This window comes from Scomber japonicus, chromosome 1 (assembly GCF_027409825.1).
Source record: "Scomber japonicus isolate fScoJap1 chromosome 1, fScoJap1.pri, whole genome shotgun sequence".
Classification (NCBI taxonomy): domain Eukaryota; kingdom Metazoa; phylum Chordata; class Actinopteri; order Scombriformes; family Scombridae; genus Scomber; species Scomber japonicus.
The window spans coordinates 18,615,073-18,642,858 of NC_070578.1; the positions used below are offsets into that span (position 1 = coordinate 18,615,073).

Consider the following 27,786-nt stretch of genomic DNA (forward strand, 5'->3'; position numbering starts at 1 on the left):
ATTACTGCCTGAAAACAATATAAAATGAACACAAAAAAGCCAATTATCTCTTGTGTATTAAACAGCCTTTTTTTTCTTGAACTCTCAACAGTATAGGGAGATCCTTAAGGGAAAACAGTCATCAAAGTCATTCACCAACCTTGAAGCTGTATAGCAAGAACTTGGATAATTCAAGGTTGATTTAATGATTCAAGCCTTACTTAACTGTTTCTCATTCTCATTTCTCAACCTTCACACCTCAGAGTAGTTTAGTAGAGGGAGAGAATAAAGAGATGAATGGAAATATAATGGGCTGGAAAGAAGACCAGGAAAATTTGATACCAAGAATCTAGTATTTAGAGACTCGATGTAAAAAGAATGGATCACACAAAACAACAACACAAAAAAAAATCTACTGAATTGTGGCACCTTTTACAAATCAATATGCTAAATACTATTGTTAGTGTCACTAACAGTGATAGCTTCACAGCTTCACTGTCATTGCCCATGAATTTGTGTAATTTGTAGGATTTATTTGGCCTTTATTTAATTATCTTATTAAAAACTAATACAATGACTCATATTCTTCAACACATTTCGAATGTCTTTGTGATTGAGAAGAATACACTTTATGGCTGAGAGGACTATAAGTCATCAGTCACATTCACAGTAACTTAATCTTTCAATATATGTCAACCTCCTGACATTCATTAAGTGGGGATGTAGGTATACCCGCGCTCCATATTACAAGTGGAAGCAATAAACACTAATAGTTGTAAATCAGGTAAAATTGTAACAAGTATATGAACTTTTTTTTTTCCAGTGATGGTTGCTAAACCCTTTGTCTTATGTCCTCTTAGCGGAGTGTGGAGGTCACATAACTGGAGCAGTGTCTGGACGGATTCTGTCTCCAGGATACCCTGCTCCATATGACAACAACCTCCACTGTACCTGGACTATAGAGGCTGATACTGGCAAGACTATCAGGTAAAGTAATAAGCAGTTGAATATATGCTGTGGCCACTGTGATTATGATGCCTACACTTATCTGATTGAGTTATGGTTTTGGATAAAAAAAATTTAAAAAGCCATGAAATGTTTGATAAAGAGACACACATATCTGCAGAGCTGCAAATAGCTAAAATAGCTAATAGGAGCAATAATAGCAGTGTGTTACTACTAAATAAACAGATCCTGTTGTTGTTTTAACAATCTATAATACAGAGTGGTATGCAGTATGGAATTGGTGCATGGTATAGTTGTCTCTCTGTTCATCTTTAAGCTCGACTGGTCGGATTGCTACATACTGCATTTACTTAAAGATTGTCATTCAAACGCTTGAGTCAAGTTTTCAAGATGCGTATACTTGTTGTCTCTGACAGCTAATATTTATGAGACCCCCTTCATATATTTTTTTGAAGAATATCAGCTTTTGCCATCAAACAGGAGATTTAGTGTCCCACAAACTCAACTGAACAGACTGTGAAATCAGTTAGGCTTCTGAGTAGGCGTCAGTGCTCCTGTGTGGACTAAGCACTGAATGTTAAAGGCAGGGATTAAATTGATGCAATGCAGGCACTTATCAGTAATGTCTCGTCTAATATATATATATTTATTTTAGTATTTGGTTGAATGTGGTGGATTGGTATTTATTTGTGCATCTTGGGACACCAGACTCTTTTCAGACACTGATTATAAAGTGAAATCAAATGAAATTAAATGATACAGGATGATTCCTTTATAATAACAACCTTTACTCTACATGAACTATAGATTGCTTACAAGACTGTCAGGTAATAATATATTCAGTAATTAGATAAATGTTCTCTGTCAAAGCCACTGCTGTGTCGTAGAGTACACCACATTAGTCATTATGCCAGCATCGTGTTTCCCAACACATTCTGGCTACTGCTGACATCTGTGTGTGTGTGTGTGTGTGTGTGTGCGCTAGTTTGAGCTGTCTATTCTCAGCTCCACTTCATTGGATTTGATATTGGACATGAGTTTATGGTAAACCTGTCAAATAAAGAACTGTTGTTAAAGTTTGTATTGGATCTCTGTGCTCCTTTGATGTTGTTTTTTTTTTTTTAAATCTCAGCCTCCACTTCATCGTCTTTGACACTGAGGTTGGCCATGATATCCTGAGAGTTTGGGATGGTCCATCTGGGCCCTCAGACGGAGGGATCCTGTTGAAAGAGTGGTCCGGTCCGGCCTTACCTGAAGACATTCACTCGACTTTCAACATACTCACACTGCAGTTTGATTCTGATTACTTCATCAGCAAGCAAGGATTTTCTATACAGTTCTCAAGTAAGTAACTCTATCTATTAATCATTAATGTTATAATAGGGAATTCACTCATATACTGTGCTATGATTCTGCAAAATCACTGATTTGGGTGGTCTGCCCCATGATATCCCCCAGATCCATTTATGAAGAAAAAACTATTTCTAAACTAGCAATTAAATTAGCTAATTAACAAACTCAGCACTCATCACACATATAGTTTCTTAGTTATATAAACTTGATTTATGTTGGCTATGAGGGAATTAATTTCGTATTAATACTGCATTTAACAGGATTTCTGAAAAACCTTCAGCCAAAGAATTGAATGAGGGATTTATTATTTCACCCTGGGACCCAAACTCACTAAGTACTGAATAGGGCCACCACCACCAGAGACCTACGGCTCAGTTTTGCTTGTAACCCAGTGTTTAGGAAATCAGGAGATTCACTAATGAAACCATGAGCGCTGCTTATTATCATGCAAGTTAGCTATTTAGCAGCATCATAAAATCCTTCTTTGAGAGACAGTAAATCAGTAAAACGGATTAGTAGCAGTCTCAAAAATTGGGAAATGTTGTTCTTAGCATGTTGAAGGGTTTGTTAATTGATTTTATCTGTGTGACCATCAAATCATTTATTTGTGCCAAATTATACCTAATATTTTTAAATATTTAAAAATCAAAAGTATCAGTCAAAAGGTTGGACACACACAACTATAACTAAACTTAACATGAGTGTGTGTGTTTTATTTTTACCAAAAGTTTGCTGAGATGTAACTTACAACCAAATATACTGCAAAACACAAACAAACCCGGGATAGTAAGTATCTGCAAAGTTTGATTACTGACTAATTTATGGTCCAAACCAACAAACAAAAAGTATAATTAAATGAATAAGTTGTGGTACAAATGTGGTCAATGGGGACAAATGGTGTGCTCTCACCCACTTTGTCACACCTTCCTATTTACTTAATGAGAAATTAATTATTTAGTCTAATTACAAAGTATTTTTTATTTATTTTAATTGATAACTATTAAATCAGTACATTTCTACTTTGTAAGAACATTTTAGAGAAGAGTTATTTCTTAAAAAAGGGCAACATGCAAGATAACTGTGCCCTTTAGATGCAGGGATGGCCATTGCTGTTTGAGCCACTGGACCCATAAATGTCTGCACCATCCTATTAGAATCATTGACCAAAGTCACTGCAATCCACTGTTGCAGCAAAATCAATCAGGGGCACACTGAGTAAGAAAATGTTGGAAGCGGGAGACCATCTTACCCTTACAGCTTTTTCACATCAGCTAACTTACAGACACACACACACACACACACACACACACACACACACACACACACACACACACACACATCCTGTGTTGGTTCATGCACATGGCCATTTAATTACCTACCCAATTCCTTCACAAACCCTGCATCCCCACTTGCTCTGTGTGCACACATACACATGCTCCAGCGCACACAGTTGTTGGAACATTAAGAGATGTATTTTTCTTGTCATAAATATTTACATCAAGGCCTCTCTTTCTATCTCTCCCTCACACTCATTCATTTGCGTTTTTTCCCCCATTCTCCTCATATATAAAACAATGAATATTTGCACTCACTAACATGCTAATCAAAACACTCTTATTCCATTACTATGTTAATGACACCCTATATTTACCTCTGTGCTGATTTACTAAAGCAAAGGTAATATTTACCACTACACTCATTTATTTAAAGCAAGCTTTGTAGATTTATTGAGAGAGGGATTTTTAGGGGTGATGCAACTACAAGTTTAATTAATTTATATTTTTTTCTCTCTTATTGTCCTTTCTCGTTTCTCTCTGTCCCCTTGATAGAATGAACACTGTTTGTACTGGGAATATATAATAAACATGATGTTATAACACTATGCTTGGACATACAACAGCCATTGGAATATTTATGCAAATTATAATTTACATGTTCAGTGTGGGTTGTCATTTATAAGATGGCTTCCATGCAAACATTCTCTAATGTTATCTATTATTTTGGCCAAGATTTGATCTTGTGACCCCTTAAAATGAAGCCATCACTTCTGGTGACCCACGGTTGTATATTTGTATGGTTTAAAAGCAAATAGATCGGAAAGTAAAAGTAATAGCTTGAATAATTGTTAGAGGTGACAGTATGCTTTAATTTACAACAAAAAGGACAAAGGTTACAGTCAGTGACATAGATAATTCAACAAAATAATATTTAAATTTGGTCAGTTTATTTATTCTACACATATTGCACCAATTTCATTTCAAAATCATTTATATTTACAAATGCATTTCAATATCTGTCTCTGTTTGTGTTTTTCCACCCTTTAGCCACTACAGCAACAACCTGTAATGACCCAGGCATCCCTGTGAATGGTTCTCGATATGGAGACAGTAAGGAGCCTGGTGACAGTATGACATTCCAGTGTGATCCTGGCTACCAACTCCAGGGCCAGGACACCATCACATGTGTACGGATGGATAACAGGTTCTACTGGCAACCTGACCCTCCAACATGTATAGGTAGGTTTACATGATTTTCTGTATGCACTGACTGCCAAACTGAGATTAAATGAAAATAGGAGGTAGAATACAATGTAGTGGCCTACAAATACGCATTAATAAGTTAGACCAATAGAGGTTATATTGCATACCAAAAATGTGGAGAAAATATAAAAAAACACAAAATAAAGATTTTCAAATGCTGTCCATCAGACACCAACACTTTCTCCACTTCTTCTAAGGAATACATCCCAGAATGGACAAAACCTCTGGAGATGGAATGATTCACAGTTGCATAATGTTTTAAGTCTCAAATGTAGAGAGTAAACAACAAACATGACAGTTCAGATCCCTTGGGTGCCCCTGTGTTGTTCTACCTCATCTAACATACTTCTCTGGGGGCAAATCATCTGAAGCCTGCTGATGAAGTGATCTCTAATCCTGCTGGTGCGTCATATGGTCTTTCATACTGCAGGCTAAGAGTTGAAAGATATGTTCTTAAAATGAAATCATGATATTGCAAGGTGTTCTGAGATAACAATGCTTTTGACAACATGGGCTATTAAACTCCTGTATGAATATGATTGCTATATAACTATGATGTATTTTCAGCTGATGTGGTCAGATCTTTACAGTTAGCCCTTGTATTCACTGTCTGGTTTCAAAGGATGTTTTTGAGAAGCAGAGAGAGGCAGAACTGTGGCTCTGTGCTCTGACTTAAAATAACTCATCAGAGAGTTAGTCAGCTAAGTCCAGCTCAGACTTTAAAGTCCATGTAAAGCAATAATAAATACATGTTCTAAGTTTGTCACACCATAGACACATGAGTAATTAATCACCCACCCAAATTTGAATGTTTTTGTTAGGTATAAAAAAAATTAGGTTTCAAAATCATGGAAAAATATGCAGTACTTGCTCTGAAATGCTGGGGGCATGTCAGCTGAAGACAATGAAAGCATGGCTCAACTAAACAGCTTCTAAATTAACAACGCTCACACTAAACTCCTGTGTAAAAATACACAATCTGAAATAGTCCTTGTTTGTAGGTGTAGGTCAAGCAATATGAGAGATATTTTAAAAATAAAGTAACATTAGGAGCCACTGTTTTTTAATTCTGCAAAAAAAAGTAAGTTAAATGACTAGTAAAGCGATCCTTGACCAATCATTGTTATGTCAAATTGTTGTTTTTTTTAATGGAATTCGGTTCTCTTAATGTTACTCACTTCCCTGCTGGAAAGTCATTGGCAGCTTCATTGTGGCCATCACCCAGGCTGTGCTTTTTGGTGAAGTGCTGCACGGCAAATGCTGTCGTTCTGGTTTGGGTCCTCCCAGCCGCATAGCCTGCGCCTGTTGACTCTACCCATCCTCCAAGCCGAAGCCGCTGGCTGCTTCAATGGTCTAAGGATGTTTCAGCTGGGTTTAAAATAACTCCTTGAGTTCTAACATTGACTGAAAATGGCCCATTCACCAGTAACAGTAAAAAAATCCAAAGTAAATCCCAGTTGTCTCTGACAAAAGTTTGCAAAATTACCCCGTGTAAAAAATATTAACTATGAGTATATGTGTTTTAGTGTTTATAGTCATTGCAGGCCCAACCAGAAAATCCTGAACACAGAAATGGTGAAAAACTATTTAATGATTTAACTAGCGCTAACGTTTAAAAATAAATCTCTATTTCCTTTACATGGACCTTAATCTAATTGCAGCTCAGTGTGGACTGTATTGGGTAAAAAGGGTCCAGCAGGTCATTATCAACCTGATATAAACTGTCTGTTCAGCAGCACTGTCTGCTCTCCTCTATTTTTGTGGTTACTTGTTCATTCCACAACCCCTCCTAACTGACTAACTGTTAGCGTGTATTCTTCCCAATTTTTAAAAAGTCAAAATGTTTTTGTTTTTTTCTCAATGTTGCCAATACACTGCTATGATTAATTACTGCATTGTGAACGCATAACATCATGATCGATCAATCATTGTCACCAGAGTCAAATCATATTCTGGTGCGACTTGTCTTGTGGTCAATGTCATTATTGGATGACGGAGTATCTTGTGATCACCTCTGAAGGTTAATAAATCCTAGCAAAAAACTTCAGAAGTTGTTCCATTCTCAAAACAAACTCCTCCACGAGAAGCCAGCAGCAATGTAAAATTCACTTTTATGTATATTGCTTGTGTATGTAGGTACAATGTAAACAGCTCACAATACTAAATACTAATAATGACGTTAACAAGAATAATAATATATCTCACACCCAGTTGGAGGCATTCTCTTTAATATTAAGTAGGTGAATAGTACATGAAGTAAGTTGAACAGGTCCCCCATGAAATCTGAAAGATAAGCTACAAACACTGTTGCTGTGGGTTACAGAAAAAATCAACATGGAGTATCACCTAGCTGGTCTTGACCGACAAGGATGAGGTTTGATTGAGATAGAGGTTAAGGAAAAGAAGCATGGGGGAAAAAAAGGAAAGTCATATTAGATTTGTGGATGATTCAGACAGCATTGACGGATATTCGTGTACAATAAACTGTTGAAAAAACAAATCTCATTTGCTCCTTTTCCTATTATTAACACCACCAGGCCCACCTGCTGCTTCTAGCCCTGTAAGCTTCCACATCCCACTCCACACCTCATTCACACACTATTCTTCTGCAGTTTGTTTTCCTCTCTCCCACATTCATGTGTGCCTTCCTTCCTTTATTTCCCCTCTCAACTTCCTCTGACACACTTGACTTAATCACTGAAGGAAGCGAGTGATTTACAGCCCTGCAGTCTTCTTTGAGTCAGAAAATGCAGGGATAGCAGAGTTGGTGCAAAAAAATATGCTATGTATTCCAGGAAAAATCTTTCAGCGTCCTCACCTGGCAACCTACAGATATCAATATGTTAGCTCAAAACAAACTAGTGGCATTTGTGTAGCAGCTTGTTAGATGGTTGCTCACAGGCTGATTAACACCAACCACACCAGCAATCAGGATCTGGGTGTTTATTCTATATACGAGCAGCACAGGACCCAGTCAGCATACACACACCAACGCTGCAGCAGGGTATGCCTCCGTCTCCAGCACAATAGCTGGAGTAGTTTTTTCGTCGTTGTTGTTGTGTGTATTAAAACAATTTAGCAGAAATGAACAAAATACTAATGTAAATAAAATAAAATGCACACACAACAAAATGTATGCCTCTACAATTAACTTGAAATTAATAATTACAGGAAAAACAAAATAATTAATTATATAAATAAATGAATCAATTTAATTTACAAACATAAGCATCCCTTCACAAGAAAAATAAAAAGGAAGATAGACCGAAAACAATGTGCTTATTTCCTGTCATTAAACTACTCATTTAATTGAACCCCTGAATAAAAGTACATAAAACCCTTTAACGTCAAAATCCACCTATACGAGCAACACAGGGCACAGTCAGCATACACACACACACACACACACACGCTGTAGCAGGGTCTGTCTCTGCCTCCTGCAGCGAGTCACACAATATGCAAATGAAGAGAACCATCATTAGATTTAACTAGAATTACATCCGGTTTTGGCGGCAAAATACAAAGGGCAAAACTCATTAGTAGGTTAATAAATGTCTACTGTTATGTTACATGCAGTTTCAGCCAGAACAACTGACTCTTAAAGTGCTACAGTAGCCTAACAGATAAACAGAGAGCATCACAACACACGTCTTACCAGCACAATAACAGTAGTAGTTTTGCCGGGTGTTTGGACCGACATCACTCATGCATCCTTTGTGTGTTTCACTAATTAAGCCCCCCCCCCCCATGCTACAAGAGGGTGAACCGGAACTTTAAAAACTCTCAACAACTCATAACTAATATAAAACAATGCACAAAAATTTAAACTTTATAACAATGGAATATTACACTTAGGTTTTAACGAAGTTTACCAGATAATAAAAAAGATTGTTTTACACATTGACTGAGCTACACTTGCCCCGATTTCTCTCTTACCATACTTCCTGATATCGGTAGTAGGCTTCTGCTGAACTGCATGAAATTCTTTTTTTTCTCATTAACTCAAGTGTCCAGATCAGTTTTGTCTTACATATGAAATATCATGTCAAGTTAGTCAGGGTTGAGTGGAGAAGGGGAGGAAAATCACAAAGAGAATGAAGGTGCCAGAACTGTTGGATTTTTAACCATGCAAGGACCATTACACAGCTGTACTGTAGCTGAGATGGAAACAATGTGAGTACACTGATAAAAACTCCTGCAGTAAGTGGCATGGTTTCCAACCCTCAACTTGCTGCAAAGTACTACAGAGACATACACCACTGGCAACTGCAAAACCACCTCTCTTTCTTTTGCCGCTAACCTACTGTTTATCAGTCTGCATTATTAGGAAGTCCTCCAGCATGGTCACAGAGACGAGTAATTTGCATTGTAACCATGCCTGTAAAACACCTTTTGCTTTGCTCCTGATCTTGCCTCTGACTCTTTTCTAGTGACCTCATCTTTTGCATGACTCTAGATAAAATACAGAGCTTAAATCTACCTCTTTTTTCTCTTAGCCTAAACCCCATGAGCTTCCCTCTTCTGCACTCTTTACCTCAGGTGTTGAGTGTGTTTCAAACCTCTTAAGATTAACCCAACATTAAACACAATAGGCTATTGAGTAAGTACATGTCTGTGTATGAGTGATCTGTAACTGTTAATGCCTGTGTTTACCTCTATTTCACTGTTGTTAATCTGCTCACACCCACCTGCCGCCCCCAAGACACCTCTTCATGTTTCAAATTCTTCCTTCACATCACTTAATTGCTGCTTGAAAGCACCTATCTTTCTCTCTCATCAATATCTCTTCCCTGCTCTCTGGCTTGTTGTGGGATCACAGGACCAATAGGGTTGATTCTTTCTGCTAACTACCCCCAGCCCTACACTCTGTAACTAAATCTCATAGTCTCTCTATCTCTATTTTACTCTTTCACCCTGTCAAGCTATCTATGGAGGTTATAACAGTGGTCCATCAGGGCTAATTCTGACTCCTAACCGACCCCTGCCATACCTCCCATCACTAACCAACTGTTCTATTACACCTTCCTGTGGGGGTTATATTGTATGAGTGGTCAATCAGGGGTGATTCTCCTTCCAAATTACCCCAAGCCCAATGCTGTGTAATCATCTTTGTCTATCTCTCTTCCCATCTTTCTCCCTCTCTCTGTTTTTCTCCAGCAACCTGTGGGGGCAATGTTAGCGGCCCCTCTGGAGTGATTCTGTCTCCCAACTATCCCCAGCCTTATCCCCCAGGGAAAGAGTGCGATTGGAGAGTCAGGGTCAACCCTGACTTTGTCATTGCCCTCATTTTCAAAAGGTAAGCCACTTAAATTTAAAATGTGTCTTTCTATAGTATGTGTACATGACCACTTGTATACAATGTAATGAATTTGTAACATAAAATGTTTTTCAAGTCTTATTCAAGTGGAACTGTATAAGGAATTGTCATTTTCAAAGTCCTACCTGGCCCAACAAGCAAGACAGAGAGAGAGAGCAGTGATCGAGTGAGCTAGAGAGTGAATGAAGAGAGTGAGCGGTGCTGGTGACAAATAAGCCGTGAATCAGAGTAATGAAGCTTTATTTTCTGATTGTTTCACAGCAGTTGCATTCTAAAGCACAAATAAAAACACTCACTCTCTGCTCTGCATGTGTGTGTGTCGGTCAAACACACATACTCACAGTAGAGGAGCAGCACACAGCAGCACACTGCACATAGCAGAGGAGGGGCAGGGAGAAGCAGGGAACATACTGAATCAAATAAAAACAGCAATGTAACCTGGTCGTTATGCTCAAAGCCCTGTGCTCACACTGCACTAAAATGATCAAAATAAGCACATATTTTCAGGGATGATTTCATAGTATAGAGTTTCCAAACGGAGTTGGGTCATCGATGGAGGGTGGGGGACTTTGCTGCGACATGAGGACAACAACAAGAGGTGTCTTAACAGAAATCAAAGTAACCTCTTATTCTAACGGAATGTTAGTTTGAAAGAAATGTAGTCAAGATACAACATGTGTTACTGTCATATCGATACCATGGTGGAAGTTTCACGTTCTATGAATCAGTTAAATTATGTCAGAATTTGATTTATGTCGATTGATTTGACTTTTTCTCTGAGAAAAAACTAAGTTACTGATGCATGCCTTGTGTCAGTCAATAGCACAGTATTTAAATTGTCGTTGTCAAGAGTATTACAGTAATAACAGATCATGAGTGACATCCCACCACAACAAGTCAGATAAGCGAGCTGCTACAAGACCTCACTAAAAGTCAGGGCAGAGCATTGGCCTCACTGATGACATCCATCTCTAATTACCATAAAAACTGGTGTATAAGACTCACCGGTGTATAAGACGCAGTCTATTTTGGGGGGTGTTACACTGGGAAAAACGCTTTTCTATTAAAGACTGGTTTGTTTGAATGCACCAGTAGCTATTCATTTATGAACACATACTGTATGTTTATACTCCAAAACATTTTCAGTCTACATTTATTTGAAACTTAATCAGAACACACACATTACACCTGAAACAGTGTGTCGGGTTAATGGTTAATGGTCCGGTAATGATTTGCTTAACTGAACTGGACCGGTATATTAACTCAGACCAGGTTTGGGTTAGGGTTTGGGTTAGGCTGAGTTTCCCAACTTTTAAATGTAACAAAATCACATTAAACGTGCATTTTATTCACCAGTTTTTACTATAGTAGACCCAAAGCCACGAGAAAACAAACAACATTTACAAACTTAAAAATGTAGGGAATTGTATTGGGTCCCCTAAGCAAGTTTAACTTAAGTTTATTCTTCACTGTAGACTTTGTATTGCTCACTGTAGCCCACCCAGGGTCAAACATATCTGTTGCTGAGTGGCTCGGACCTGTTTAGTCTGATCTTAATTAACACACAGTTAAGGATCATTTGGGTAACATATAAAACCTTGGAGGCCAAAAAGCTGCAATAAACATTAAATCAGCTTTAAAAACTAAGGAAAAATGTACACCTAACATGACTATTAAAGTAGTTTAATGATTAGTTGAGATGATCTTATATTGAAAAGCTGCAGGCGAGATAAAATATTTTTTGAGTGTCACAGCCTTTAGCTGCACTTAACAGCCTAAATATTTCAATCAGACAATTCTACAGTAGTTTGTTTATCATTGGGAACTTCCGATAGAATCTTAAAGACATACCATGGATCAATCTGTGTAGTAACGTTTTGGTTGTTAAAGAAATATTGGTCACTTTCACACACAGAGAAAAATACTCATACACCATTCAATCTTTTTGCATTGGAAGTGAGATTCATGTGTAAATGGAAAGTATCTCTGACAATTTCCATGTGTTGTTTTTTTGGTAATAGGACAGTGTTTATGTGCATTTCAAGTCCTGACTGTGCCTTAGTGGTGAATATTTTACATGTCACAGTCACAGTGGTTAGGGGCTTATGACTAAAGCAAAAGTGAAGATTGCAGTTTCACATGTAGCAAAGGAGATAAAAGCAAAGTGGACTTTCTCCAGATTGCCAAAGGAAAAAAAATGACCCAAATTTGGCTTTATGTTTTTCAGCTGGAAAGAATATTCCCTTCTGTTGTAACATCAGGCATGTTTGTTTTGTTTTGTTTTGTTTATCTCACGTTGAATTAAGTTGTATTGATATTTATTGATTTGTGTCATGTCTTCATCATCATTTATTTGATTTTAAGCTAGTGCTGTACTTGTGCTTTATAAATTCAGCTGAGAAGACCTCTTTTGACCCAATAACTAATGATTCAATCTTTTGATCAGTCTTGAATCAAATCACAGCATAATTCTTCTTTCTCCAATGAAGTCAGCACTTCTTATCATGTAATAGTCATTTGATTGCCGTCATCTAACTGACCCTTTATTTAATATCAGTGCTTAAGTGTATCAGCCAGATGATGATGTATATTCTTTGTAAAATAGTCCTAAGTGATATGTTCTACAGTGTTTTACAGTACATGTACTAATCTAACTCCTTAAAGGGAATGCATTTATATGGATGTTTTCTCAAAATTAGAGTACTGGCTGCTTCATGGCTTGTGTGCTGTATATTTTAAGATGTTTATTTAATCACTGAACAAGTTCACTTGGAACTTCTAAAGTTAGTTTGATTTAATTTGCATTCAAGTCTTGACTCTTAACAGACTATTCTTTGAGTTATGAAAGGTTATGGTTCTGCCCCATTTTTGCTCAAAAAGATCTTTATGTTCTTTTTATGACACTTAGTAGCTTTAGCATTCAATACTACCAGAATGTACCATTAATGCAGAAGGTATTCACACGCATCACTTTAATACTTTGTCAGTGCAAAAGGGGCTTACATGGAGTTAAGTCCATTCTGCACCAGATATAAACACAGAACCCTAACTCCAGCATTATTGGCACTTATTTCAACTGTTTTAATGATTACATAAGGTATTTTCTTTCATCTGTTCCAATAAGAGATATTGATGTCAGCCAAATGTCACAAATGCATCTTTTACCCAATCCCAGAAATTCATGATTATCTTGTTGTCTCTTAAAGTAAAATGAAAGGTTAGAACAAGTATGGGACCTATCTTGTACTTATGCCATACTTATTTGTCATTTGTGGATTTAAATAACATAGTATTTGAATTGAAACATTACATATGATCTTGTTTGGGGTTTTTCGGTGTAAACATACATCATTTTTAGTTTTGCAGAACTGTGTATGTCCTCATGCCTATGCTTGTGGTATGTATGCGTGTCCTTCTGTGTATCTTTGTGTTAGAACACAAAATAAAGAACCTCTTTCAAAACATTGCTTTGCAGTGCCCCTGGAGCTGATACCATTATGATGCTGTCATTAATACTGCTTTCTCTTAAGCTCTCAATTCCTCCTTTACACACACACAAACTAAACACTGAGCAGGATGGTTTAACTAGACAGCTGGAAGTCAGAGCTAATATACACACCTACTCTGAGAGCAACCATAGCGATAAGTGTCTATATGTGTGTGTGTGTGTGTGTGTGTGTGTGTGTGAGTGAATTTAAATTGTGTGACAGGTAGGAGACGAGGCTAACATAACAACTGTCAGAGCAAACAATGAGACAGGTGTGTGTGTGTGTGTGTGTGTGTGTGTGTGTGTTGGTTCTCAAAATTTTACCCTCACGAGGACTAGATGTCTTCACGTATGTATAGAGAAATGAGGAGAAGCTGCCAAAGTGAAGAGCAGCAAAACATGCATTAAGGGCTACTGGCATAGGGTGTGGGATTGTAAAATCAGAAATGTGTTCTGCTTGATTTATCAAATAAAAATGTGCTCACACAGATATTTGAGTATAACATAACGTGCCGTGTTCAGGATGAGAAAACGACGATTAACTTAATATCAAAATGCCACGGCATGACTGCTTTTGCTGCCGCTCCCCCATTCTTATATTTATGCAATATTAATAAAAAAGTGTGTCTATATATAACTGTCTTAAATTCAAGAAGAAGAATACAAAAACAAACTTTCAGAGCTTTCATTTTTAATGCAGTAAACACATCCATAAAACATGTCAAATAACTCAAAATGAAGGTAAGAAGATTAGCGTATGATTAAAAGAACAGAAGCCTGACTCAGGCAGTCATTAAATGAAGCAGTTGTTTGAATTTAACACACATCACTGGATCAGTTGTTGAGAGAGTTAGAACAATAAAAACACACTCAGATACAAACACAGTGCACAATAAATCTTACTACATCCTTTAACCTAACTTATTCTGTTTTTTGTTTGTTTTTGTATCCCAGTTTTAACATGGAGCCGAGTTACGACTTCCTGCACATCTACGAAGGTGAAGACTCTAATGGGCCATTACTATCAAGTCTCCAAGGCAACCAGGCTCCAGAGCGGATAGAGAGCAGTGGTAACAGCCTATTCCTGGCATTCAGATCTGATGCCTCACTGGGCATGTCTGGGTTTGCCATCGAATATAGAGGTAATTAAACTTCGAACCTTGGCCTAACATAATGCCCTCCTGCATTTTCCTGCAAGGTCAAAGTTCATGAACTGTAATTCTTCCTAGGTAATGACAAAAATGCTTTAAAACAGTCTAATCTGCTAGACTGACTTGCGACAAGTGAAGCAAGTTCTATTACTACTACTAGCAATAGTAGTATAATTGGTTGTAGTAATATGTTATATATATTAGCTGTAGTAGTAGCAGTAGTGCAGTATTTGTAGTGTTAATATTGGTGAAAGTATTGATAGTGGTAAAATAGCAACAATAGTAATATATTTCAATGCAGAACTGCACTTATTTTAGTACAGGGCTTCATTACTAAATGAGACCAGAGTCATTAATATACTCGATCAATTGTTCCAGAGTATTAATTGTGCTTATTTGTCATCCTGAACTGGAAAACTAATCAATGCTCTATTACATTTTTAGCTAATAAACATACTTGATAACTCTTTACAAACAATCATTGTAACTGAACTTTGTGTTTATTAAGTGTAATGATACAAATGTCAATACAGGAGTGTTTTTTTGGGAACTGCGGATAATATTTTAAGCTGCCTCACATCATGAGGTTGTTGTTTTTTTTTTTCCAATTGAAAGGTCATGCGGTTCGATGTCACTTGTTTAGTTCCACAGATTGTGACTCATCCTGGTTTTACAGATCTTGCTTGACTGGCAGTGATTTAATAGCTGTATAGTCAATGTGGAACTGATTAGTAGTTGTTTGACTGACTGGGAACTAGATTTGCTCTGTCAAGTTTTATAAACTCTTTTTTTCCCCCTTTGTTTCTCTCACTCCATTTATCTCTAATTAAAAAAAGATTATCTCCCTCTCTGTTGTCTGTCTCATCACGCTACCTCACACCTCTGTACTTTTGTCATTAATTCACTACCTTTCATCCGCAATCTCTCTAATTAAAATACAACCATAATCATCTCCTTGTTTCACTTCCATCTTGCCCCTCACCTCTCTCTCTCTCTCTCTCTCTCTCTCTGTCGGTTTTTCTTTGTCATGCCCAATTTTTTATTCTTATAGGGTGATCACAGAAAAGCAAACAAATTCTCCCAACACCAAGTCATAAAGAACCAATTCAGTTTTTGACCATGTTTGACTCCTCATGTTTACTTTCTCCTCTATCCTTGTCTTCTTTCTCTCTTCTCTTCCCTCTCCTCTTGTAAACTGATTTTGAAGTGCCTAGTTATGTGCCATGCAGAGGGGATTTTACGGTGCAGCACCTGGTTTTGAAAGGAGATCTAATGAACTTCCTACATGAATAAATTATGAAAAATGAAAACACTTTGTTTTAGTTTTGTAATATTATAAATGATTAGGTCTTGACTTTGTCGAGTAACACAAACTGTCTCCATTCTCCACAGAAAAACCAAGAGAGGCCTGTTTCGACCCTGGTAACATTATGAACGCTAGTCGGATAGGTTATGACTATAAACTGGGATCTCAGGTCTCCTACAACTGTCACCATGGCTACACAACAATGGGTGGGGATACCATCACCTGTGTCCTGGGACACGATGGGAAGCCAGTGTGGGACAAGGCTTTACCATCATGTAAAGGTAAGAGAGACAAATTATGAACCACTTCCTTACAAGTACAGTACATGCAACAGATGATGGAAAGCTTGTGTTGGGCAATTTGCCCTTATGTCAAACTAAAAAAATACCTGCATGCACATGTAGTATACCCTAGTATTGCCATTAAAACTGAGCATTTATGGATGTCACGATAACAAGCTGGTTAAGGTGTATACCATTTAATTGGAGAAAGGGACATTTGTTGTATACAGTACCCCCCTCTTCCTCACCTCATTTCTTGTGTGCCTCTTTTACCATCAAGTATCCCCAGAAATGCACCAAATGTTTTACTGAAGGCAAGGCAGCTTTTCTTATATACCGCATTTCATATATAAAATGGCAGCTCAATGTACTTTACATAAAACAAACATTTAACAGTAATAATTGGAAATAAAAAACATAAAAACATTCAATTTGAGAAATAAAAATAAACATGGAAACATTAAAACATACAATTAACCCCCCCCCTCCCCCTCCCCAACCTACTAAAATTCTGGAGACTGATTTAGTGAAGCCTGTTTAAATGGTGTGTGACTTACCTGAAATTCTATGTGTGTGTGTGTGTGTGTGCGGGCGCGTGTGTGTGCGCGCGTGTGTGTGCGTGTGTGCGTGTGTGTGCGTGTGTGTGCGTGTGTGTGCATATTGGAAACTGAGAGTCTGTCAGGGATTGGAAGGTTGAACTGTCTGTTTGATTGACAGCTCACAGAGCCAAGGAAGTGACACCTGCCAAACTGCCATTCAGAGCATATGTGTGTGTCTGTGTGTGTGTGTGTGTGTGTGTGTGTGTGTGTGTGTGTGTGTGTGTGTGTGTGTGTGTGTGTGTGTGATCTCTAAAGTGACAGCGACTTGACCTAGTGACATGTGGGTAAAAATTCAAGAGCGAGGTACAAGGACATGGCAAGAATTTTAAAATCAGCACAAAAAAACATGCACACAAACACACACACACACACACACACACACACACACACACACACACACACACACACACAAACACACAATACACACACATACAGACACTTACTTATACCTCTTAACACTTTGAAAAAGGCTCCTGTGAAAACTGTGTTTAATAATATCTGAGAGACAGTGAAGAGGGGGGTTGGGGGTGGGAGAGAATAAAGATGAGATAATTGCACTCAGAGCAGCTATTTGAGACCAGCAACGAATAACCAAGAAAGAAAAAAAAAAGTAATTTTATCTCATGTTCAGATTCATCAAGCTCATTTCAAGATAATACTGCCACTTATCAACTTTAAAAGTGTTTCAATGACTTAACCCCCATTCTGGAAAGTTATCTCTGGCTCGTTTTTGTCCAGCTGTGGTTTTGAACATGAAGACAGAGAAGGATGGATCACTATAAAAAAACAACAACTTTATTCTGTCATTATGTATTTTGAGAGCTACATCTGTAAGAAAATCTCACTTGTTATATTAATGAACAAGATGTTGTTACTTTAGTCAGCCAGCTAGTAATTCATCAAGATCAGGAATCACAAAGTCATTTACTGTGTCTATAATTAAATCTGTAACTCAACTAATCAAACATATTTAGTTATTTAATATTTGCTACATTTATGGTTGGGTTCAAATAAGCTTTTCTAGTGTTTGGTAATAAACCATCTCTGTGGTAACATAAAGAATGTGTGTTCATTAAACAAATAGGGCTTGCTGAAATTGATTCAGTGTAATATTTAGATAGACCCAACAATGTATTTATGAACAGAAGCCAAGTATTGATATTTTAGACACATTTGAAGGCTATTAATGCAGAACCACATAATGGTCTTCTATCAAATAAAAAATGATCTTGAACTCTTAAAGGCCTCAAACTCCATCTGGCAATTGATTCATGCTTTTACTATAATTGATTGTGACATAATTTCTTCATAAGGTGTGTTTTTAGCTCTAATACAAAGAGAATCATTGAACGTTAATTACTTCATCATATTGTAATTTACAGTGTAATGTGATCATGTGACTATATGTGTTTGAGAGAAAGAATATCTTATTGACTTACTTTGCTGAACTTTTATAAATTTGTCAAAAATACCTTTTTTAATACCCTTTTTTTAGTGGCTGAGTTGCACATGGTGTTTTAGTAGTTCTTGATTGACCTAAATTTAAATCATATTAAGCCCTGTCTTCATTTCATGAGTTATTTGCAGTCTTGAATTGGGTTCCTGGTGCAGCAACCCAGTTTTAGACAATTTTAGACTGAGAATTAAATGAATGGCAGCCATTTTATTTGTTTTCACAGAAGAATGTAGCCGTATAGAAAAGAATAGGGCAGAAAAAACGTAGCCATCTCACAATTTATGAGCCCAAATTGTGAGATGGCTAAGTTTTATACTGTGGACCAACGTAGCTGTGATCCGTTTTGCTGTGAGACTGGGTTGGGTCTGGGTTGGGTCCAGGCACTTCTGTCATCAAGATACTTTTATAGATCTTTGGGGATTGCTGTCACCTATAGTACACAACAAGTTACATAATTAAAGCAGAACAATTCAATTTAAGACAGTCCAACTCAGTAAACCTGTGCTTTTCCTCCCCCAGCTTGTATTGCACATTGAATTTTCTCACCACATAGTTAGGGAAGTTTTTCTGTCTGTCTGTCTCTCTATCTTTGGGCAGCTCCTGGGGCTTTTAGACCAAACTCATTAGATAGGGGGAGACCTCTTTAAATAATACATCTCCACTTACACTCCCTCTGCCCCCCCCCCCGCCCCCCCCAACACGTTCTGTCTTCTCTTTCTTTTTCTCTGTAACTACTTCTCACTCTCCTCACTCTCTTTCTGCTTTTCATCCTCTGCCTCTCTCGCTCTCTCTCCTGTTCTACCTTCCTCCCACCTCCTCTGTCTGTGTCTGATTTACTCTCTATTTTTCTCTCACCATTCCTCTCTGGCTCTCTCTGCCTTTCCCTCTCTCTCACACGCGCACACACACACACACACACACACACACACACACACACACACACCTCCCATCTCAATCCGCTCTTTTATTGGTTTCCATGGTAACTAAGAGCTGTTGCGAGAAAGAAGGAATTCTCCGTGACTGTTGATAGGGTTGTGTGTGTATGTGTGTGTGAAAGTGAGAAAGCGACGTAGCTATTACAGAGTGCCGCCTAGAGGCAGCATTCATGCACACACACACACACATGCACACCAAATACAGTATATCACACTTTTACGTACAAGCATACTTGAATGCTCAGTCTTAGAATACACAATATGTTTGAATATCCATTTTGCACACATATACTGGATTTAGAAAGCTGGTCACGTTCTGTGTGCATGTGTGTTTGTCTGCAGTCTTGTTCAACTACGTTGCTGTGAAACATCTATTTTCTAATCATGGGGATGAAAACATAGTTTGTTGATTTTGTTTTGGTCACTATCGATTTCAGAAATGGCCCTTTTGACTCAAGAAAAATAAGCAACACAGAATGCTTTTTTGAGTATTTTTACTGTTTGCATTTTGAATCGCAGTGGTTCAGGAAAGTTCAAAATACTTTCTTTCCATTATCAACTCCAATCATTTCACACAGCATTAATTTAATCAGTGCAGCAACATACTCACCTTTTCTTTTGCTTTTAATACAAATAGTGTTTTGTTTGCTAATTATTTCCACTCTTTTTATCAGATTGCCATTAACCTATCTTTAAAACAACAAATGCAATTTGAAACATGCAGGAATTCTTCTTTTTTATTGACAGTAATTTAACCTTAAAAACACTGATTGGAAAAAAGAAGGAATTCATTAGAAATGAAACAGTAGAATGTTGAGTTTGAAATGACTGTTGATGGCATTAGTGCAGAGGTAATGTACATTGTAATGTTTGAATACTGGCTTTTATATGAAAATGATAGTGTTGTTGTTATATTACTGAATATGTGAGTTTCTTATTGCTGTTTTAAACATTTTGGCCGTGGCTATTAACCATGCATGGTCGTTCAGGTACAGCTGAGGTTTAGGATGTTGTCTGCTGCCATTGCTGCTGGTGTTTAGATGACATGTGTCTTGGTTGTTGTTGATAAAGGCTATAGGGTATCACATTGCAAGTGTGTTGACAGGCTATAAGTGGCAGAATGCTATTAATTTATGCACCATAAAGAGCATATTGAAAAAATTGACATATATTCAAGTGGGCTATATTTACATATTGACCATCCTCTTTATGTACTGTATATGTCATGTAAATAACATGTACTACAACTATTCTTTTAAAGTTTCTCTGAAAGTTTCAGGAAGTTGCAACACAACTTTAAATGTTTAGGACACTTTAGAAATATTTTCCTGTACTTTCACTATCACCCCAAAGCCCTGCTCTATGTGAGTGTTTGTGCGTGTGTGTGTGTGCACGTGCGTGCGTGTGTATGTGTATTTTTGTGAGCCAGAAAGAAAAGGAGACACAGTGAAGGGTAGGACTACAGAAGTGCTGTGTACGCGTGTGTTCTTGTGTATGTGTGTGGATGATCAAAGCACATGGATGTGTGAGAGAAAGAGAGTGACTTCCATAGCATTTTTTGCATTTATTTGTGTGTGTGTGTGAGAGAGAGTGAGAGAGAGAGAGAGAGAGAGAGAGAGAGAGAGAGAGAGAGGGTGTGAGTGATCAAAGCTCATGTGTGTGAAGGCTTTTGATAAGGCTGACACCTGAGCCTAGAGCAGTACCAATGGGGGATTGTGGGTAGATCAAGAAAAGACCTCTAGACCTGAGGGTTTGAGTGTAGCAGCACAACAAGAATCAAACCAAAAAGTATCAGTCAATATCAGTGCGCAGGATCAGGAGGAGAGGAAAGAAAGAGGGTGATTACTCTGATGCTTTAGGAAACAAGAGGAAAGTAGGAAGGGATAGGAGTGGGGAGGAAGATGAGTGGGTGGGAGTACAGCAACTGTCTAGCATAGGAGTAGAAACCAAACCAAGTTTTTCTGTGTTTTTCATTCAAGGCAAATCTGTTTTACAGAGCAAGTCTCAGCCAAGAATACGGGCCCAGTCTTAATGTCCACTAGACTCTAACATGTGTTCGCGATAAGTCTGCAAAGGCTCAGGGCTGTCCCAGTGTGAAATCGGAAAGCGCTTGAGGGCTCTCTGGTGGACTTTTTGAGCCCTTTATGCACAGTTTCCACAAGACCGCAAGGCTGAACACTTTGCTTGAAGGAATTACCCTCAAGGGGATGTCCAGAATCATCTAAAAAAAGAAAGAAACATTGAATTGACTGGGGAAAAAGTCAACAGCAATGACTGCTTAATGATTTCTTTATTCAATGAAGGCTTGATGACTTGTTTTGATCTTCTTTAATCAGCTTTAAAAATCATTGCTAATAGGATGTTTGCATATATAACCACATCCTCACATATTAGTGGCCACAGACAGGTCGACAGTACAGCCCAGGCAATATGCTAATTCACAAAGCGCTGTCCCATTCCTCATACAACATTTTGAACTTTTGTACCCTCCTGCTCTCACATTTTCACTGAGCACAGAAGTGATGATAATAAGAGTCTGTTAGGGATCAGCAGTGATGTCAGTGGACACTGGGACTGAGCCACAGCTTCACATTAGCAGCTGAAACAAGACAAACAGAGATGAGACCAGAAGAGGTGAGAAGAGGAGCGATAAGACTACACCATGACTCTGTGTGTGTATTGGTGAAGTGATGTTGACAGATGCAATTATTACCACTGTTTTCAACACACCACACAACACACACATTCACAGACCCACTCATTTATTGACCTCTGCTAACGTAACCTGCATCATAGGTGCACACACAGACACATACAGAGGGTGCTCGCAGAACCGCCACCTCAGTTTTAAAAATAATGTTTCTCAGTTTGATTTGAAACTACCCAGTGCTACTGTTGCCTATTTCTCACTACTACATAATATCACAGGATGTGTTAGTTAAAAGTAAATATGTGTAGGGTCAATGGGAGGTGTTACTTCTTTTTAACATAATCTTTATTGATTACATTTAATGAGTTGTAAAGTAATGGTGGGAAAATACATTTGAGCTTAATTATGACAAATAAGAGTACACATGCACACATATACACGCAGATCAAAAGCACTATAGTTTTATATAACAAAGCCTTCGAGTCACAGCGGCCCTAGTGATATTTGGGGACAAGATTAATTTTCTACTAAACTAAACAACTTTTGAGCCAAATGCAGCCAGATAGAGTTTTTTGAAAAATATATAAGAATAACAGATTAGAGAAGTAATTTGCTCGCCAGTTTTAAGTGCAACGGGCAGTACTCCAAGTAGCAGAAAAAATTAGACATATTAAAATGTCAATGCTTCACTGCCACATGATTTCTCTAAATGATTGAAGCTGCAAAACTATCTGGGCACTGTTGCCAGAAAGGTTGCTGGGAGAATTGTTACCTTATTGGAGGTTTTCAGCAGCTACAATGGGGTCCACATGGACTATGACAGTTACATTTCTTTCTGGATGAAAGTGACATCAATCCGACTGATTATGTGTTACAGGAAATCAATAAATGAAGTGAAGCTGGAGAGTACAGACCTGGCAGATCATCATTAGGGAAGATTCCAAATGTTGTCTGAGTTTTCAGAGTTCCATAACCTGCACAGTTTCGTGATTGGTGCTAACTAGCACCAGTATTAACCAAGGAACCACACCATAAGGCAATTGCACCCAGCACAAGCTAAATGTTACAATTTGTGTGACACCCTGTGACTTTTTAAGCCATATTTACTATGATATGTACATTGAATGACCGTACTGGTTGAGTGATATGAGACTAACATCTGCACCTTAGAAAGCTGCACCTTAGAAACAGTCTACATGAACTCTTGACGAAACAAAAAACCCTCACAAAAGTATTATTTTGCGGAATTTGTTTAAGTAAGTCATTTGGCGTCTTCTAAGTCATTCAGTTAAACTAAGTCTGATCTATAGCTGCTCTGCTGGAGAGGCTGCGAGCATGAATGATCACTCGAAGTGATCAAACTTTCTTACTTTTACTGGAGTAAAGAGTTGAATCAGTACATCTTTTTTACACAAGTATCTGTACTACTTTTGCCTCCTCTGCATACCACACAGGCTACTTTTCTCTTCTTTGCATGTAATTCCACACAGCTGACATGATAAGAGCACTAGGCTAATTCACTGTCACTGTCACTCGCTGTAGCAGCTGCGTTTCTGTTTACGGCATGTCGCGCAAAGTTAAGTTGAGCATTTGGGCTTAGGTATCGGATTGGACGGGCTATAGTTGTTTTTTTTCAATATTCGATCCTGAAATTTTGACCAATATCGGACCGATACTGATCCTGAGTATCGGATCGAGCCATCCCTATAAAGATCCATGAGGAATTAAAAAATGACGGCACGCTTTAAAGACAGTTTTTACATGAGGAAAAAACAACACAGAACTGACCTGTTATTCTTGTTTACTGTTGCATGAGCCAGATATTATGATTGATTGAAATGGAGAAATGCAGAGGAAAATGAAAGGGAAACTCTCCACAGTAAATCATCTCTTGAGTGTTTGATGGTTATTTATTTTTGCTTTAGAACAAAGTAAGCCATTAAAAGAATGAAGAGAAATGTCCTCCCCTTGTCCTAAATCAATACTAGAGTATTTCCTTACTCCATGAACACAAGTTGAAGCAGCCACAGTGTCTTTGTTTGACCAATCAGCAATGGTCATCCCTGCAAACCCTGCCCACAAAGTCCCTTTACTTTTAGAAAGTATAAAATAAATGATCTATGCCATGTCATATTATGAGACAATACAAAATATAAGTTGCCTATTAATTAACAAATAGTAGATATTAAAAGGAATTCAATTAATATTGGATTGATCTCTGAAATCTCTGAAAACGTTATTTTGTATTTGACTGTTCACTCACTCAGTATCAAGCATATCTACTCTGTCATGTCATCCATTGTCAGAAATGAGTATGAAAGCATCAGGCCTTTTCATGAGAAAATATTAGCATTTTAGTTCAATAGCTTCTAGACTATGTGGCCTAATCAGCTTCGGATCACATTGGCATGTCTGTTTTTACTGCCTTTTATTTTGAAAACCGGAAGTTTGCTCGCTCCATATCAGTGGACTACATGCATTTGCCATACATTCTGTAATACGGGCGCACTTGAAATGTTGGTGCGGCTGGTTTGACCACGAAAAGACGAACGACGGCTCACTTGACCGTAGTCATGGTAGCATGCTATTCTTCTCATCCGACTTGTGTTTGTTCTTGTCTCCTTCTGTCGCTTTACTGGCATGCTCTCCTACTCTTGCTTTATCACAGCGTTGGTGGAGCAGCCTGTCAATCTTGTGCGGTCCGACATGTCATTGGACTATAAGCTTACTTCAGCAACCGATAGGCTGAAAAGGTTGACACCAAATCCCACCTCCACTTTTCAGAGTTTCAAATCTTTTTAACAGAGTTTCAAAACATAGTTTCAGAGTTTCAGATCTGTTTTATCATTTTCAAAACTTCTTTCAGAGTTTCTAATCTTTTTTCAGAGGTCTTTTCTGATCACCATTTACAAGGTTTCAAAACTGGATAACAAAATGATACTGTGGGAGAACAGTGCCAAATTTGAAACTCTGAAAATGTGTGTTTGAAACACTGTAAAAACTGTGCTGTAGTTGTGAAGAAGGAAAAGAAAAAAACAAAGAAAAGCTGTAGCGATTTGAAATGAAAATTCAAATACAAAATATTTTTTTCAGCCTATAAAAACACTACAGTATATACACCTTCAAAACTTAGTTCCAAAGTTTCAAATCTTGTCTATGCTTTCAAACACAGAGTTTCAAACTTTCAACGTTTTTTCTTTCAGTTTCCCGTCATGGCAGTGTCTTTGCTCCACACACGGCCCTTTGCAAATTATGTGAACATTAATTTATTTAATCATGCCAATTTGCACAAGCCTTCAGTAAATGCATATGCATATAGAAGAGAGGGGTACTTGAATGATTGCGCACAAAATGCACCAACCAACGTGACTAAACCAAGTGCCCACCCAGGCTATTGAATCTGAAATGCATACTCTACAATTCATGTGTTATTATTTTAAATATGCATAAAAAGTTTTGAATGAGAAAAGTATGTATCTGTGTTTCTGTAGCTCCCTGCGGCGGACAGTATGGTGGATCTGAAGGAGTCGTTTTGTCTCCAAACTATCCTCTTAACTACACTACCAAGCAAACTTGCTCTTATTACATCACAGTTTCCTCACAATTTGGTAAGTATACATGTTTATAGAGGTTTCTGTAACTGAAGCACCAATACAACATCTAATCCATACCTTTATTTATTTCTTTGACAATTTGACTGTCTTCTGGTCTTTTTTTCAGTGGTGTTTGGTCAGTTTGCTGTTTTCCAGACAGCGATGAATGACTCCGTGGAACTGTTTGATGGAGCCAATGAAAACTCTCGATTGCTCAGCTCCCTAGCTGGATCACATTCAGGTGAATCTACTATTGGCTGAAACTGGTGACAAATACAGTAGAGGAAATACTAGTGGGTGATGCTTGTAGTAAAGAAATATATTGTTTGCATTTCACTTTGACTTTGCATATATTTTATTTTATATCTTTTAAAGACTCAATTTATTTCTAATGTTATAAACTTTTTCTGTTGTCTTTTTTGGGTGTTCCAGAGCACATCTTTGAAAGAGGAATTTAATAAAATCATCTGTAAGAAAGCAGCTCTTGGGGGCTGTAGAACACAGCACTAGTGGTTGTTATCACAGTTTATTTGACAGTGATATATCTGGTGAAAATCCATTATGGGTTATCTTTACAAGACAATATCTGCAGTGGAAATGTCTCACTGGGGCCATACGATATCCAGTAGCACTAATATTCCTAACACAATCCTCCCTGGGTTTCTATATCCTCCAAGTTCAAGTCAACCCAGCTTGGTCACATTTAAGTCACTATAGAATAATATCCTCAGCATGGATGGAGAATGAAACACAAGGAAAAATCAATGTAGATGACATAGTATAATGTATGAAATATGAGGACATATTGATTAACATAGTTGTTGGCAAAATGTGCACTTATTGCCTCAGAGTTTGATGTTCCCTTGCTGTATGTCATGGCCAGAGGGTATGCTGCTGGGTAATCCCTCTGGAATTGACATTTAGATTCTTTCTGTAGAAATTGAGGCTTTTAAAATATTTTCTCTGTTATGTTTATTCTGTTGTGTGTTTGTAGTATATAATGAGGTGGAAATTAGACACTTTAATAGAGGACAAGTTTACTAATATTTGAGTACAGTAGAGTTTCTTTTTAGTTGCTTTATTCAGTAGTCTTATTTCAAGATAATATCCCCAATGTGACAGTTTTTTTGTTTTGCTGAATGTAGCTGCACATGATGCAATTTTTTCTTCCCTACTACAATTCATCTAAGTCAGTTAAAGAAAAGAGGCCAGCTTATATCATTTATTTATTCAGTGACTTATTTTTTAAAGGGGCCCTATGATGCTCATTTCCAGCTCTATATTTACACTATTTATCTCATACTGGCCCATTGTGCAGCCCCTCAGTTCAGCTTCTTTCTTTTAACAGGCAGTCTTAACTCCTGTTCCTTTGAGCCAGCTTGACCAGAGCCATGGCTCAATGTGACTACCCCCAAAACAAAATGAAAAAATGACATGATGTTAGCAATGTAAAGAGTGAGTGTTAGCTTGAAAGTAGAAAAAAGTTAGAAACAGAGCATTCAGAGCAGTCTGAAGCCATTGCTTTTTGCACCTCAACATATGTTTACCTCATTATTTGACAATTTGACATAAGTCATAGTAACATTTTATATGTTTCAAAATAAGGAAAAGCACAATAGGCCCACCTAAAGTTAATTTGAAATTCCCCATTTGGCTAAAACTGGCAACAAGGGATGAAACACAGCAGGCTCTACAAAATAATGTTATCTACATCATTAGCCTGTAACCCACACACACATGTACACACACGGGCACAGCTTTTTAGCACATTGTTCCTGCTAATTGACATCGATTCACAAACATATTAACACGCATACATGCGTACCAAACATATACATACACACACATCCTGATGCAGCTAATAATGGTTCTAAATGTCAGCCACACCAGGTCAAGTGTTTCTCATTTATCATTGTTACCTCATGTGCCTGAGTATGTGTGTCCCTATAAATTTGTGTGTATGCGCCTGTGCATTGTTGAATATGTGTGCTTTTTAAAGTATTCTTATTTATATGAGGATCACATATCACCACCAAGGAAGAATGCATTTAGGCACTGTTTGGTTATACTATCAATGTGACATGTAGTTATAGTTGGAAGTATGTTTGTGATTCAGGGAGACAACTGTGTATGTATTGTATGCATTCTATTACTGTCATATATGGTATTGTAT

General features: G+C 37.7%; 1 protein-coding gene across 1 annotated transcript in view; it reads left to right on the top strand.

Moving 5' to 3' along the window:
* Positions 1-27,786, top strand: part of LOC128357768 (CUB and sushi domain-containing protein 1-like) — a gene marked incomplete at its 5' end in the record, with an annotated part of 321,638 nt that overhangs the window by 220,318 nt on the left and 73,534 nt on the right. Inside the window, 8 exons of the mRNA XM_053318176.1 lie at positions 840-966; positions 2,078-2,289; positions 4,623-4,814; positions 9,996-10,134; positions 14,597-14,784; positions 16,186-16,380; positions 25,512-25,628; positions 25,741-25,854. Of these exons, the coding sequence (XP_053174151.1) occupies positions 840-966; positions 2,078-2,289; positions 4,623-4,814; positions 9,996-10,134; positions 14,597-14,784; positions 16,186-16,380; positions 25,512-25,628; positions 25,741-25,854 (1,284 nt within the window). The remainder of the gene's footprint in view (positions 1-839; positions 967-2,077; positions 2,290-4,622; positions 4,815-9,995; positions 10,135-14,596; positions 14,785-16,185; positions 16,381-25,511; positions 25,629-25,740; positions 25,855-27,786) is intronic.